Source organism: Macrobrachium nipponense, chromosome 29, assembly GCF_015104395.2.
Source record: "Macrobrachium nipponense isolate FS-2020 chromosome 29, ASM1510439v2, whole genome shotgun sequence".
In the NCBI taxonomy this organism is placed as follows: domain Eukaryota; kingdom Metazoa; phylum Arthropoda; class Malacostraca; order Decapoda; family Palaemonidae; genus Macrobrachium; species Macrobrachium nipponense.
In genome coordinates this window covers 48,941,269-48,956,268 of record NC_061092.1, presented here as the reverse complement: position 1 = coordinate 48,956,268, position 15,000 = coordinate 48,941,269, and the positions used below count along the sequence as shown (strand labels likewise).

Below are 15,000 nucleotides of genomic sequence, written 5' to 3'. Positions count from 1 at the left end.
ATATATATAATTTGATCACGAAATATATAAAACATGAATACTATGTACAAAAAATTTTATAATGGTAATGCCACGGAGGAAAATGAAAAACAAGAACTGCCAAGATCTTTCAGTCTTCATGACCCTTTACTATAGTAAAGGGTCGTTAAGACCGAAAGATCTCGGTAGTTCTCGTTTTTCAATCCCCTCCGTGGCATTACCTTTATATATATATATTATATATATATAATATATAATTATATAATAATATATAATAATAATATATTATATATATATATATATAAGTACTAAAGTTGAAAGTGGTTGCTTCAAACCGGATAAGCAGCATCGGAGGGTGGAGAGATACCAAAATCCTTTAATCTAATTTATTTATTTCGCTGACGTTTCAGGACCATGTGTCCCATTTTCGAAGCTGAAAATTAATATAAGTATATTATGAATTTCCTAATATACTTATATTATTATTCCACGGAAAGCCTTGAAATCCAAAAGAGCAATGAATAAAGAGACTGATTTGCAGGCGATATTCGAAACCACATTTGTTAGGAGAGGGAAGCAATGACAAGTCTAGTCCAATAAGAATTTATTTCAGATATTCTGTAAATGTATAAAATAGCTAAAGATACACGATATCTAGGACTTCTTGAAGCTTCGCCTATGAAAAATATTTTTTGATTGATGTAGAACCTTCGGAAACCTTTTACTAAATTGCACGAGTCTATTGTCTGATTCACAACATGACAATAAATGACCTCTATTCAAAAAATGTAATTCCATAACAAAATTCCTCCGATTCACATTAATGTTACAAATAAATAGAAAAAAATATATATACATACATATATATACGAGTAGACATGGGAAGTGTTGCTGTCAACAACTTAGAACAAGGAGCTGAAACAGACGTCATGAACTATTTGTGCCTTCATTAATTAAATAAGCTGACGTTTCGAGGACACAACCTCATTTTCAAAGCTGAAAAACACAAGCCTTAGTTCCCCTCTATCTGTCAAATATTGTTTTTTAATTTAATATTTTTTTTATTTGTAAATTTCTTAAATCTGACTTCTTATTGTGTTTTCCAGCTTTGAAAATGAGGCTGTGTCCTCGAAACGTCAGTTTGTTTAATAAACGGACAAATAGTTCATGACGTCTCCTTCAGCTCCTTGTTATATACATATATATAAGTATATATATATATATATATATATATATATATATATAATATATATATATATTATACTTATATATATGTATATATATATATATATATATATATATATATATATATATATATATGTATATATATACGTATGTTTAATGTAGCACGAAAGTCCACGTGCGTGAGTATCATAAAATCTACACGTGGATTTTATGATACATGTATGTATATGTATATACACACACGCACGCACACACAAATATATATGTGTATATATATATATATATATATATATATATATATATATATATATACTTGTGTGTGTGTGTATGTGCGGAACTTGATATATGCATAGTTATGCATTACACTGCTTAGCCACAAAAAAAGTGTTAACATAGAGCAATCCACTTGTTGATGTTAACTGGCTTTCTTGGCAATGTACATGTATATTTAGGTCTTCTAAACGTTAACCAACCATTTCCATCATACATTTATGATTTTATATATTATATATATATATATATATATATATATATATATATATATATATATATATATATGTATATATGATATATATACATATATATATGTGTAATATATACATATACCTATATATATATATATATATATATATATATATATATATATATAATATATTTATATATCATATAAAGTACCTTAACAAATTAATAATATATACACATACTGTAACGTAACCTCTACCGTTAGCGGAAATCACTGCTGACAAACATTATGATAGAATAAAAGTAGGATTCGCCGAATCATGATGCCCCCATTTTTTTATTCAAACAAATCCTTAATAACACCCAATCTTATTTGATAATATCTAAGAGCGAGGAATGAACCGTGAGCACAATGTTGAAATCATCTCTTCGTCGCCCATGTTGTCCTGCGAGAAGGGCTCGGAAGAAACAGTCACTTCTGAAGGGGTTGTTGTGGAAGATAATCGCCTTGGATTTTCTCTGACGGAGATGACGCTCGCCTCCTCTGCAGGAGGTCCCGCTCCCTCCGTCTGCTCGGGTGTGAAAGATGTTGGGGCCTCCGGTAAAGTCTTCAGGAGGTCCATGACATCCAGGAAGGCCGGTGACAACGCTGGTATGGCGTCCTCTGTCTTTTCTCCCTTCAGATCTGGTAACAAAGACACATAGAGGAGGAAGAAGGGAAATGAAGGAAGCTGTGTCAATATTCAGATACAGATCTTCAGTTCTAATTCTCTTAATTATGATTATGCAGAAATCTGTTATGATTCAACTATTTTCAGTACTGCAAAAAATGCAATGAAGCTTTTGGAAATTTCAGGAAAGAAATACTGTCTCGTAGAGAAATGAAACAAACTACCAGTATCACAAGCACACCAAAACACTGCCAATTTCAACAAAAAGATTAGTTCCTGCGTCCTCTAACAGTGGTAGGCTCCAGAGACAACCCCAAATTATTGCCAATTTCATCACTTTGCTGTTGAATTAAAGATGAACCCCCTATTCAGCAAATTTCAACATTAGCCACTTCATATATCCGCAAAAGAACATCAGGAGGCCATTAAGTCTCGCACCATCAAGCCACCACTCTCCCAGTCTCCCTCTGTCCTTCCCTCATAAATCTTTTAACTATGCACAAATTTCATAAATTTATTTTTCCCCATTCTTTCCATAAGGTCAAACCACCTGAAAACTCTTAATTCTCCTTTTCAACCACATAATCTTTTGTAATGCCTATATGTCATCCACATCTTATCAATCATTTTGACTGTATTTATACCAAAGATACTAAAGAGAACACAAAGATACTCAAGTTAGCCATATGAGACGTACCACAGAGCCAGTAGAGACAACTGGCGGCTTTAGTAAAAATGAAAAAGTATGACGTCATGAATCCCAACCACGATTTTCCGCATGATTGACGACTAGCGTCGTTTGTTTACTTACTGTGTTCGGAAGGTATATTGCGGCTGCGGCTCATGTAGTCAAACTTTTATTTTAATGCATCACATTTTGAATTTAATAAAAAAAAAACTGTTATAAATGAATATTATATTTGCATTTTATAAGAAATACGACAGTATTGTGTTCGTGGTGCTGCCTAGCCTTCACGGTAAAAAGAGAAATCTTGGATGCAAGCTATTAAGAGATAATCCTGCATGCAAGGTATCAAGATCAAGCCGAGAATGCATGGTGTAAAATTTTAAATTCTGAATACATGGTATAAAGAGAAAATCCTAATGCATGGTATTAAGAGAAAATCCTGAATGCATGGTTTTTACATTCGTGACGTACGACCTGACGTTTCATGACATCACTGCACCGTCTTTGATGGTATTAGATTACAACTGCTTAGTGGCTTTCGTGGTATACATCCTCTACGGGAAAAAATTCGAGTTGAGTATCTTTATGAACTCTATAGTATCTTTGATTTATACTATGAAAACTATTCATGTTAAGTTTCCACTTTTCCTGTCTCATTTGATTTCACCAGCATTATTCACTTTCAAAAGGGAAACGCAGATCAACTATCCTTTCATATATCCGGACTTTTGCTTTCATAAGTACTATTTATTATTCTCCTCTTCCAAACCATTTGTAGAGATCTTGCAACCTCCCTATCATTAACATTCTTACATCAGATTTTCCCTTCACAGGATTAGTTATCAAATGAATCGTCACTACTATCTTTTTTCGTGTGCATACTCTAACTGAATTCTCATCTGGACCAGATCTTCATCTATGACCTTCTCCATCTTCAAACTGGTCTTTTTCTTGCTACTTACACATTTGCTACTTTTCTTATTAACTACTACTCATCCATCCTCATCAGTTATCCAAACTACCTCAATATTCTTCAGATTCTGACCTCCATCTCTAATCAGCTTCGTTATTTGTAATATGATCTTCTCACGACTGTCTAGCAACGACTTTTGGCATGAAATCACGTTCCTTAGAATGGCCTACATTTCCTTTGGGAGACCTCTGTTGTTTGGTGTAGTACAGGCTTTATACACACGTCATGAAATTTTGCTTTGTTGACTAATGGAATGTTCTTGTTTACATGTAATCTAGCAATTCTTTCCACTTTACAATAATAACCTGTCTCTTCTAAGAGATGGCCTTCCGTCGCTTTGTCCTACTGCTCCATCTTTTCTCTACTCGCTTTTCTTATACATTTCAGGTATCGACGATGCCCTACTCCATTTACATTTTGCAAACCGGAGTATTTCTTGTAGCAGAATCTGTTCATTTGATGTGTGATATTGGTTACAACACTACACCTCTCCCACAGGATCCACATAGCAGATTCCCATTCAGTCTTCCCATTCCGGCTTCTTATAAACTTTTTGCACACTTTGCTACATACATCACAATATATCCCAAATTCCATCACTATACCTCCCATTCCCTTTAATTAAGTTCTAGCACTATGGTAACAGTGCTAGCTTAATTTAGTCTTTTGGCACTATTCATTCATAATGTTCATCAAATGTCTTGCCTTGGTATTCTGTCAAAGTTTTTTCAAGACAAGAATTTTGTATAATCTCTTCCTCTTTGCTTGGTACTTTCCGTGCAGTCGCTTTATTATTAAGGACTGACATTGATGTTGGTTTCTCTGAAATGAAAACAAAAAGTCCATTTCTACCATTTTCTCAGCGTTACTTTAGCACCCTCTCCAATATCTCCATTACGTTCGAAAGAAATGTATTTTTTTCTATACTTTTCTTAGACAGTTCACCTCTTGTCCTTTTATGTTATTGTAGTCATTATCGTTTTTCTCCACTCTTCCGATACCTTCATCAGGTTTTCATATATTCTGGTCAAGTCATCAAAGAAAGTTCACCAGCTGCTATTAGCAAAACGCTCGTATTCCAGTAAGCCGCAGGGCTTTTCATCTTTACATAAGCTCTCCAGATCTAAACAGAAGCTACCCACTCTCTCTATTGATCTCTTTGCCATGTCAACATCCGCTACTTCATATTTATTCTCTTCAGTCACTATATATTCAAAGTACAGCCGTCTTTCCAATATTCCTGTCTTGAAACTTTAATGTCTGTTTTATTCCTTAAGAAATTTATCACTTTTTCTCTAATCTGAAATACTAAACATTTTCTATCTTTTATTTTGCCTTTGTCAGACCTATTCTTCCCTCCTTTTCTCGCTGCATTCATCTCTATTCTCCTTCTCTTCAGCACTCCTTTTTACATCCTGATTCAACCATCATCTCCCATTATATATATATATATATATATATATATATATATATATATATATATATATATATATATATATATACATATATATAATATAATATATATATATATATATATATATATATATAATATATATAATATATATATATATATATATATATATATATATATATAAATGGATGTATGTTTGTGTGTGTTTGTGTGTGTGTGTGTTTATGATCCACAAACACTTTGAAATGCACTGGGCAATTTCAACCAAACTTGGTATACATACTACATATCATCTGGGAATGAACACTGTAGGGTTAAGGCATCACTGCCACCAAAGGGAGAGGTATGGGAAGGGTGGAATGTAAAAATTACAAAAAGTATAGATATTAGTGTCTGGTCCAAAGTTTTCAAGGTCACTGAGAAGAATAGTGACACTCCCGATACCCTACAGTCCAAATTCAGTCTCCTTTAGGAGTTGGGTGAGGAGAGGGTGGGAAAGGGGTGAAATGTATAGATAACTAAAATGACAGATATTAGTGTCTAAGCCATAGTTTTCAAGGTCACTGAGAAGAATACTGACACTCCCGACGACCAATAAGTCCAAGTTCAATGCCAAGAGAGGAGGGTGGGAAGGGGGTGACAGGTAAAACTAATTAAAAACGACAAATATTAGTGTCTAATCCATAGTTTTCGAGGTCGCTGAGATGAATAGTGATGCTCCCAAAGCCCTTGAAGTCAAAGTTCAGCCCTGATAGGTAGGTGGAGTTAAAATGGGTTGGGAAGGGGCGACATGTAAAAGTAACTGAAAACAACAGATATTAGTGACACTCCTGAAACCTTTTAAGTCATAAGTTCAGCCCCAGTGGGAAGAGGGGGTGAGAAGTAACTATTTTAACAGGAATGATAGAGAGAGAAAGAGTTTATCGGTTGCGATCAGAGACTTCCTGGGCAGTGTTGGGTGGTAAACTAGTATATATATATATATATATATATATATATATAAGATATATATATATATATATATATATATATATATATATATATATGATATTCATTTGTGTTGTGAGTCTCTAACTGTATGTTTAGCAAAACGTCCTATTCCTAAACGCAAGCTTATTACAAACACGTACAAGAAAAACAAATTTAAGGAACGAAAAGCTATATCAAGAAACCTAAAAGATTTTTTCTTAAAGTTAATATTCAGAATTTACCTGATGACGCTGAAGAGAGTGACCCCGCCGAAGACCCTTCCCCCTCGTATGCGTAAGCCCTAAGGTCGTCCTGAGCTGGAAGGACGTCTAAGGCGTTAGCAGATTGTTCCTCCAAGATGACTGCTGCTCTTAATAATGACGCTTTGCTTGGCTTGCTGCTGACAGGACTTGAGTTGTTGAGCTTTTCTGCAGGAGAGTCAAGGGTTGAAAGTCAATTCAATGTTTATATATATAATATGTGTGTGTAGTATATATGTATATATATATATATGTATATATAATATATATATAATATATATATAATATATATATATATATATATATATGTATTTATATTATGTATATATATATATATATTATATATTATATATATATAATATAATATATATATATATATATGTATGTATAAGGTATGCAGGAAAATAGATATAAGAAGTTCAGGAGGTCCACAAATACTTCATCGTCTTTGTGCATCTTCAGTCTGTTAAAAGAAACATTAAATACATTAAAATTAAAAACACTGTATTCGTAAAAACACATTTTTTTAGGTTAAACGTAATACAAGTAAAAGAGGAGGGGAAGGAATGATTACAGGTAAAGCCAAGGTCCAAGACATTGACTACGCCAGGTATAGAGGTGAAGCAGAGGTATTGTTATTCAACGGGGGAACCAGTCTTTTGATAAATAGCGATTCCAAGGTAGTCAAATGGTCAGGATCTTTAGTATAACCTATTATCGTGAAGCGTTGTTTCATTACATTTATTTTGCATTTGGCGGCATGATTCTTGATATTAGAGTATTCAGGATTGCTAAGTCTATGACCTGTTCTACAGCTAAAACCCTTATGGCTGCAATATCTCATCTGCAGTAACCTTCGGGTGGATCCAACCTAAATTCTAGGACATCCTGGGCATGTGAGTTTATAAACAACGTTGGACCTCTTGAAGGCTTGCAGATGATCTTTAAAATTTAAAAAATGAGCCAATTTTACATGGATTATTAGAAATTAGTTTAATTTTGAGGCAGGGAATTTCCTGTTCTATTATTTGAGTAAGTCTAAGAAAAAGTTCTTTAATCTGAGCCGACGCATTCATTAATCTTTTGGGGACATCAATTAGTGGAGGAGGCGATTGGATATAGTTATTTAATAGTTTATTTATTATGCTATGTACAACGTCCTTAGGAGACGAGTTTTTCTGAAAAAAGGCAATTAAAAACTCAGTTTCATTGTGAAAGATTTGCCAGTTAGAAGAGTATTTCAAAGCTCTATGGACAAGGGTATATACGGTCTTTTTTCGATATACAGCAGTGGTAAATTCTGAATTGACTCTGTTAACAACAATGTCCAAAAAAGGTCATTTGTTCTCGTTCTCAATCTCCATGGTAAATTTAATACTGGAGTGTTGAAGGTTATTATATGTGTGTGTGTGTATGTGTGTTTTAAATTCATCCTTGTGGAAGGGAGCCGTGCAACCAAGTCTTTGATTCCGTCCGTGTCATATAGAGTGTAATTGCATGCCAGAAGGAAGGTTTTCATCTCACCGCTTAGGAGTATGATACTCTGCGTTGAAATTATATGTAATCGTTTTTTCGGGTCCTTGGCTCCATTTATAATTTCCCAAGAGGGTAAAGATCTTTTCATCCCTGGATTCACCCTCTGTTCTGGGAGAGAGAGAAGAGATTTTCTTCTCCGGGGAGTTTTATTTGAAAAGCAGTGATCCTGAAAGCATTTTTATTATTCTCTCATGGCCGATCGATTTGAAATGACAATGCCGTTAAGATTCTTTTCTTGCGGTGACCGAGCATGATCTTAGTCAGTTCTTCTATAGAGAAAGAGATCATATTACACTACAAGAGACCTTTCTTTTACCCAATCTGTAAATCGATCCGTGACGTCACAGATGTTTATCTTGCCACAAACGTTATATCTGTTCAGTATTATTGGTTTTGTACAGACGGCATCATTGATCTGTTTCTCTCGCTGTCATTCGCAGACTTCTACTTACTTTTTAAAAATAGAATATTAGAAATTGGAATGAAAGAATGAACAAATAACAATACCTGTTAAAACTGTAACTTTATCGACTTTCTGAATTTCATTCTCTCACTCACTCTCTTTCTGCTTTCTACAGATACATACACATATAGCACAGACGCACAAGCACACAGACACACACACACACACACGATATATATATATATATATATATATATATATATATATATATATATATATATATATATATATATATGCATTAAGCTACAAATGTCCTTTAATATCTAATTCGCTCTACCTCGGAATTTATATGTTAATATAATATATATGTTCATATATGTTAACTGAGGGGGAATTTTTTAGTCGAGAAGAAATTCGTCGGCTCATGAGCTCAAACCATGGAACCAAGAATTCAAGACGTACATAGTCGTGTGGTTTAGAATGCTTCACTGTGCGTCCTGAATTCTTGCTTCTATGGTTCGCTCCCATGAGCCGACGAATTTCGTATTGACAAAAAAATTCCTTTCGGTTAACGTACATGAAAATATATCAATTCCAAGGTAGGGCGAATTAGATATTAAAGGACATTTGTAGCTTAATGCGAATATATGAATCAAGGTAATGTGGCGTGACTCATATATATACATATATATATCATATATATATATATATATATATATATATATATATATATATATATATATATATACATATATATATATATATATATATAATATGAGTCACGCCACATTACCGATTTATATTATATATATTATATATATATAAATATAGATATATATATATTATGATATATATATATATATATATGATATATATATATATATATATATATATATATATAGATATATATATATATATGGGTGCATGTTTTGATTAGAACTTTACAAGTAAAAATCACAGAAGGCCAGAAAGAAAATCATATAGATATTTGCTGTTGATTTTGCAAGAAATAAAGGGCTTGAAAGATTCCTCACACACCCAGTGAAAAAAAAGTCTCTCTCTCTCTCTCTCTTATCTTTTCTTACCTTGTTGACTATTGGATGACTTGAGATGCAAGCTCTCGAGGAAGATCTCCTGATTTGGCTCCATTTTTCCGAGAGCACTTTCCTTGGCCGTCCCTCCTCCTCCTCCTCCTCCTCCCTCCTCAGTCCCTCCTTTAACCTCGATGATCGTAGCCTCTTCTGTGCTGAGATCACAGATTCCATCTTCATCCCCCGCGGTGCTCTCTCTCCTTGATGTTAATTTCCCTGCCAGCAGGCGACGCCTGAGTCGTAAGGACAGCAGCACTCCCACAAACACTGCGCCAAGACACAATAGAAGACGATGGAATTAACCTTTCGCGTCGCTTCGTCCTTTCAGCGCATCAAGGTTTCTCGAGATCGATTTGGAATTTCGAGAAAATTTACATTGAAGAAAATGACAGAAGCATGACTAAAGTTACGAATGACATAGAACAGCTAAGTGTGCGTGTAGAATAAGGTTCATACCTAAAAAAAGGAGCGAGAGAGTTACGGCAGCTATTGCTGCGGGGCCAATTAATGGATGCGACGAGTTATGGTGATTGTTCCACTGGCAATGTTCTCCAGTGTAGGCCGGGCCGCACAAACACATGAACCCAGGTTCTGTATTATAACAAGAGCCTCCATGGAGGCACGGCCTCCAAAGGCACTCGTTGACGTCCTCGCACACATGACCCATGAGCTGACGCCCCTGGCTGCAACTGAAAAAAATGAAGCAGTAACAAGTTTCATCTGTTTGCGTATTATTTCCACAGAAGGCATCCATTCTTTGCTTCAGTAAAAATTTTTGTATTAAAAATTTCCTCTATATCAGTATATATTATGCTTAAAAATTATAGTAAATGCAGGTAACTTCATTATATAAACAAATACCATAGAAAAATGATAGTCAGAAGGTCAGTACCAAGTGCTATCTCCTGGTCATTCAGGTATTGTCGGGACACAAACAAAATATAATTGGAAAGAAGATCACATAGCAAACAAAAAGATCAGGAATACGAGATAGTTAATTATCAAAAGTGTAAAAGCAAAGAGATACTCCAAGATCACGCTGTCACAAACTAAAACCATAGATTTAACCATAAAAGATACGGAAGCTTAGTCATACAAAATCCAAAAACATGTATAAAACTGAATATATTACTTTAGTTGTTTATATTTCTCAACAACTTTTTAATTATGAAGTCATCAAGTTTAAACAAACCAAGAATTACATTTGAAACCCTTCCATTATTTGACTTGATGAAATAAGATTCAATGATATTCCTTTTAACTGTCATTACACAGGATTAAGGATCTTGTTTCACTCCAGTTAATAGGATGATCTAAATCTCTCATAAGTACGAAAAATGCATTCGATATTTTGTAGGTATACGGTTTTCCTAGCTCTTTTCCATGCTACATACACAGACGTACTTGGGTATTTAAGTTTCAAGGCAAGTCAATAAACTACGGGCTACAGACACGCAGAGCCCTTAGGAATATCCCAGAAAAAACAGAGAATTTAGCATTTTGATGGTGACTGGAATAATAAAGAAAAAAAAGAGGATATGTGAGTGGATTTTCGAAAGACTGAAAAGGAGAAATTTCTATCATTTCTATGGACTGTTACATAAAGAAAATTCAAATTATAATTTCTTGCAAGCTTCCTCTATAGTAAATTTTATAGAAGGGACTAAATTATTGAGCTTAATCAGAAATTCCTGGAGATTTTCGTGAAATGTTAAAATTCAGAAAATATCATCCAAATACCTAAACCATACAACTGTTTGGCACCAAGATTCTTGGTAACTATTTTGTCTAAAAAAAATTCCACGTAAATATTGTCAGGGACAGGAGCTAAGGGATTACCCATAGCCATGCCGATTTTTTTTTTTTTTCGTAGGAAAAACATAACCATTTAAACAAAACTTACTATCTTTGATACATAACCGTATAAGGCTAAAGTTTGCTCCAGTTAAAGGAATATCGCAACTTTCTAATTGTTCCCCTAAAGATTCAAGTAATTCATCTATAGGCATTTTTGAAGATAAAAAGACGACATCAAAACTAAACATTAAAATCAACATTCAAATTTGAACTTTCTTGGTGTAACAGTCCATAGAAATTATAGAAATTTCATCTTTTCAGTCTATCGAAAATCAACTAACTTTGCCTCTTTTATTCATTATTATTCCGATCACCATCAAACTGTTGAGTTTTTTTTTTCTAGGATGCTCTTAATGACTCTGTAGCCCGTAGTTTATTGACGCTGAAATGAAAACTATTTATAATATTGCCTTGAAACTTAAATATTGAAGGACTTCTGTAGATATAGCATGGAAAAATGCTAGAAAAACATTTTATTCAAGGAATGCCTAGAATTTTAAAGCTTTTCAACATAAATTTAAGTCTTGATTTGTTTAAACTTGATGCCTCCATAATTTAAAAAATTATAGATAAATATAAGCCACAAAATTCATATATTCAGTTTTATACATGTTTGTGGATTTTGTATTGCTAAGTTTCCTTATGTTCTTAGCAAAATGCCTTTTTACCGGATGAAATCATTAAACATGTTATTGCGACAGACAGCAAGAAGTCGATTTCACAGAAATTCTTCCTCACAGCAACTGTCTTATGGTTAAATCTTTGGTTTTAGCTTGTAACCGCGTGATCCCGGATTATCCTGGATCATCTCTTTCCCTTTTACGCTATTGACAATTACCCATTTGGTATTCTTGATCTTCTTGTTTACAGTGTAACCTTCTTTCCAACTGTATTTCATTTGTGCCCCGACGATGCCTGAATAAACGGGAGAAAGCGCTTGCCTTTTGCCTACCATTTTCCTGTCATATCAGTGTATATATATATATATATATATATATATATATATATATAATATAATATATATATATATATATGTGTGTGTGTGTGTGTGTGTGTGTGTGTGTGTGTGTGTATGTGTGCGTGCGTGTGTGAGACCGTGTGTACTTCTTACCCACAAATGGGTCTTCCCCAATCATTGATGCAAGAGAGTGGTGAGGCACAAGTAATACTTTGACAAGAATTTGCTGCATTGCATCCTGACTCGACCCCTTCAAAACTTGCGACTTTGCCCCAAATTGTTTTGTTTAGAGTAGGAGCTAAAGGCATCATACGACCAGATATGCGAAGATCATCCAAGCAAGCTGCAATTCATACATAAACAGCGATAATTAGATAGCCCATAATTGATTAATTCTATCTCTAATTGGTTCATCATTCAAGTTATTCACCAAAGTGGCTCGTGCAAATTATGATACTTTGTTACGTTAAATTAAGAGCGGTGAATAATAACAAAGGGTTGATGTGACAGTAAAACACATACTGTTAAAATAGATACTAAGAACGCTTACAACTTGACTTACTTTCATCTAAATCTTCATCTACAGTAAGAGTCTTTACTTCTTCAAATACTGGGATTCCCCCAACAGTCACTCCATCACAATCATCAGTTCTTAAACCTAACGGTGGCATTTGGACATAATCAGACATCTTTGAGTGTCCTCTGACTGAGTCTATATCGGGAACCATCAGAGTAGGAAAAGAGTAATTTTGTTTTGAGCCATCTGCATCATCAACACCAACCATTATGTTGTGACCATGGCGCTCTGCTCTGACAGTATGCCACAGTCCATCACCAATCGGGTGTCCTTCAACGCAAACTGACCCCAAGATCGTGTCAGAGTTTGTCACTGAAGCACAGGCAATTCCGGACTGTAACTGGAATCAAGTTAACAGCAGCGTATGTACAATTTTAGTGGGAAACCAATGTGCTGTGAAAAATGTTCATTATCCATTGCTATACTTCAGAAAATAAGATTCTCATTTTTAAGTATAATACAGTACTTTACGTAATTGTTTGCAGAGATCTTTTTGATTTTTCTACTTAATATTTCATGTAAATGCATTATTACTTTACACTGAAATAAATTTGCAAAAAAAAAAATACAGGCAACCTACTTGCAATGAAAAGACATCTTTACTTTGTTTGGACCCTATGCAAAATATAAGGCCAGATCTTCTACCTCGAGTCCTCATCCTGACTTGAATGCTCATGACCTTTGATGCAGGTGTAAATGACAGTGCCATTTTCATGTACGACCTTGATCTTAGTTTAGCTGACACTGTTGGGGTGTTACATTTATCACCAGACCAGCCAGGATCGCAATGACATTCAGGTTTATTAAGCCCTCCAGTGCAGGTACCTCTGACTCCACATGTACCTAAACCATAGGAACAGGAAGATTCTTGCGGCAAGCAACCAGCCAAACTGCCCTTGCTTAAAGCAGGTTCTCCTAGATCCATCAACTGCAATAGGACTAATGGACAGTCACGTTTTACCATCCTTCTCACCCAATTAAAACTAATGTCCTGTATAAATCAACTTACAAATTATTAGTCACATCACAAAATACAACACCACAGATAATCTTAATATCTGAAGATTGCCGTTCACTCCACAAAATCAAGCTACCATGTTGCAATAAAACTGTTAATTCATTAATGTGAAGAACATTAAATTTAAAAAAGACAACATGAATTGAAATTCCATAAATTGTAAACTATGTTAAATTTTTCTAAGCTTATACTAACTGGTCCAAACTGCAGTACAGAATACTCCTCAGGCATTATTAGAAGCATTGTATTTGCCTTATGTTCTTAGCAAAATGCCTTTTTACCGGATGAAATCATTAAACATGTTATTGCGACAGACAGCAAAAAGTCGATTTCACGGAAATTCTTCCTCACAGCAACTGTCTTTGCTTAGCAGAGGATACAAATATATCATAATCCAAAAGCACAGAGACCTTACCTCACCTGACCATTTATATTCAGGTGGGAAAGACAACCATCTAAGTGTTCCGAAGTAGGTGATTCTTTCCATCCATGACTTTGTGCATTTGGAGGTGTGTGAGCCAAGCCACCTAGTTGAATGGGAGATGCATTGATCCATAACTCAGCATCTGCTGGATCTCTCCACTCTTGCCTATCGACGCAATGAGAGTCATCATCGTTGCCCTCTTCTTCCCATTTTTTGTCACATAAATCTACCATCAGTGAAGCACCCTATCATAAATAAAAAGTATCACGTTAAAAAAAAAAACAAAGACTCAACATGTACCAGACAAAAGTGAGATTGTCTGTTAAATATGTAGTAATCGAAATATTATGAATTCATGTGATAAATTTAATCACTTCATTGTATAGTTTATTAGAATATGTAAATCAACTGAACTGATCAAATATTTACAGATATTGAATCCTCTAACCTGCTCATCAAGTTTTGCATGTATTGTATGCCAGTCTCCATTACTAACTGGTGTACCAACTCGTAATTTGATAGGGTCTGATCCTCCCTC

The 15,000-nt window shown here is 34.4% G+C and overlaps 1 protein-coding gene across 2 annotated transcripts in view; it reads right to left on the bottom strand.

Annotated features, from left to right (window-relative positions):
• Positions 1-1,843: 1,843 nt before the first annotated feature.
• LOC135206276 (putative neural-cadherin 2) overlaps positions 1,844-15,000 on the bottom strand; it is a 278,993-nt gene continuing 265,836 nt past the window's right edge. For both annotated transcript variants that reach the window (XM_064237694.1, XM_064237695.1), the window contains exons 18-26: positions 14,911-15,000; positions 14,459-14,707; positions 13,601-13,948; positions 13,006-13,360; positions 12,597-12,786; positions 10,085-10,317; positions 9,623-9,895; positions 6,581-6,766; positions 1,844-2,311 (exon numbers count right to left, since the gene is read on the bottom strand). The exon at positions 14,911-15,000 is cut by the window's right edge and continues 256 nt beyond it. In XM_064237694.1, the coding sequence (XP_064093764.1) occupies positions 2,010-2,311; positions 6,581-6,766; positions 9,623-9,895; positions 10,085-10,317; positions 12,597-12,786; positions 13,006-13,360; positions 13,601-13,948; positions 14,459-14,707; positions 14,911-15,000 (2,226 nt within the window). In that variant the 3' untranslated portion in view covers positions 1,844-2,009. The remainder of the gene's footprint in view (positions 2,312-6,580; positions 6,767-9,622; positions 9,896-10,084; positions 10,318-12,596; positions 12,787-13,005; positions 13,361-13,600; positions 13,949-14,458; positions 14,708-14,910) is intronic.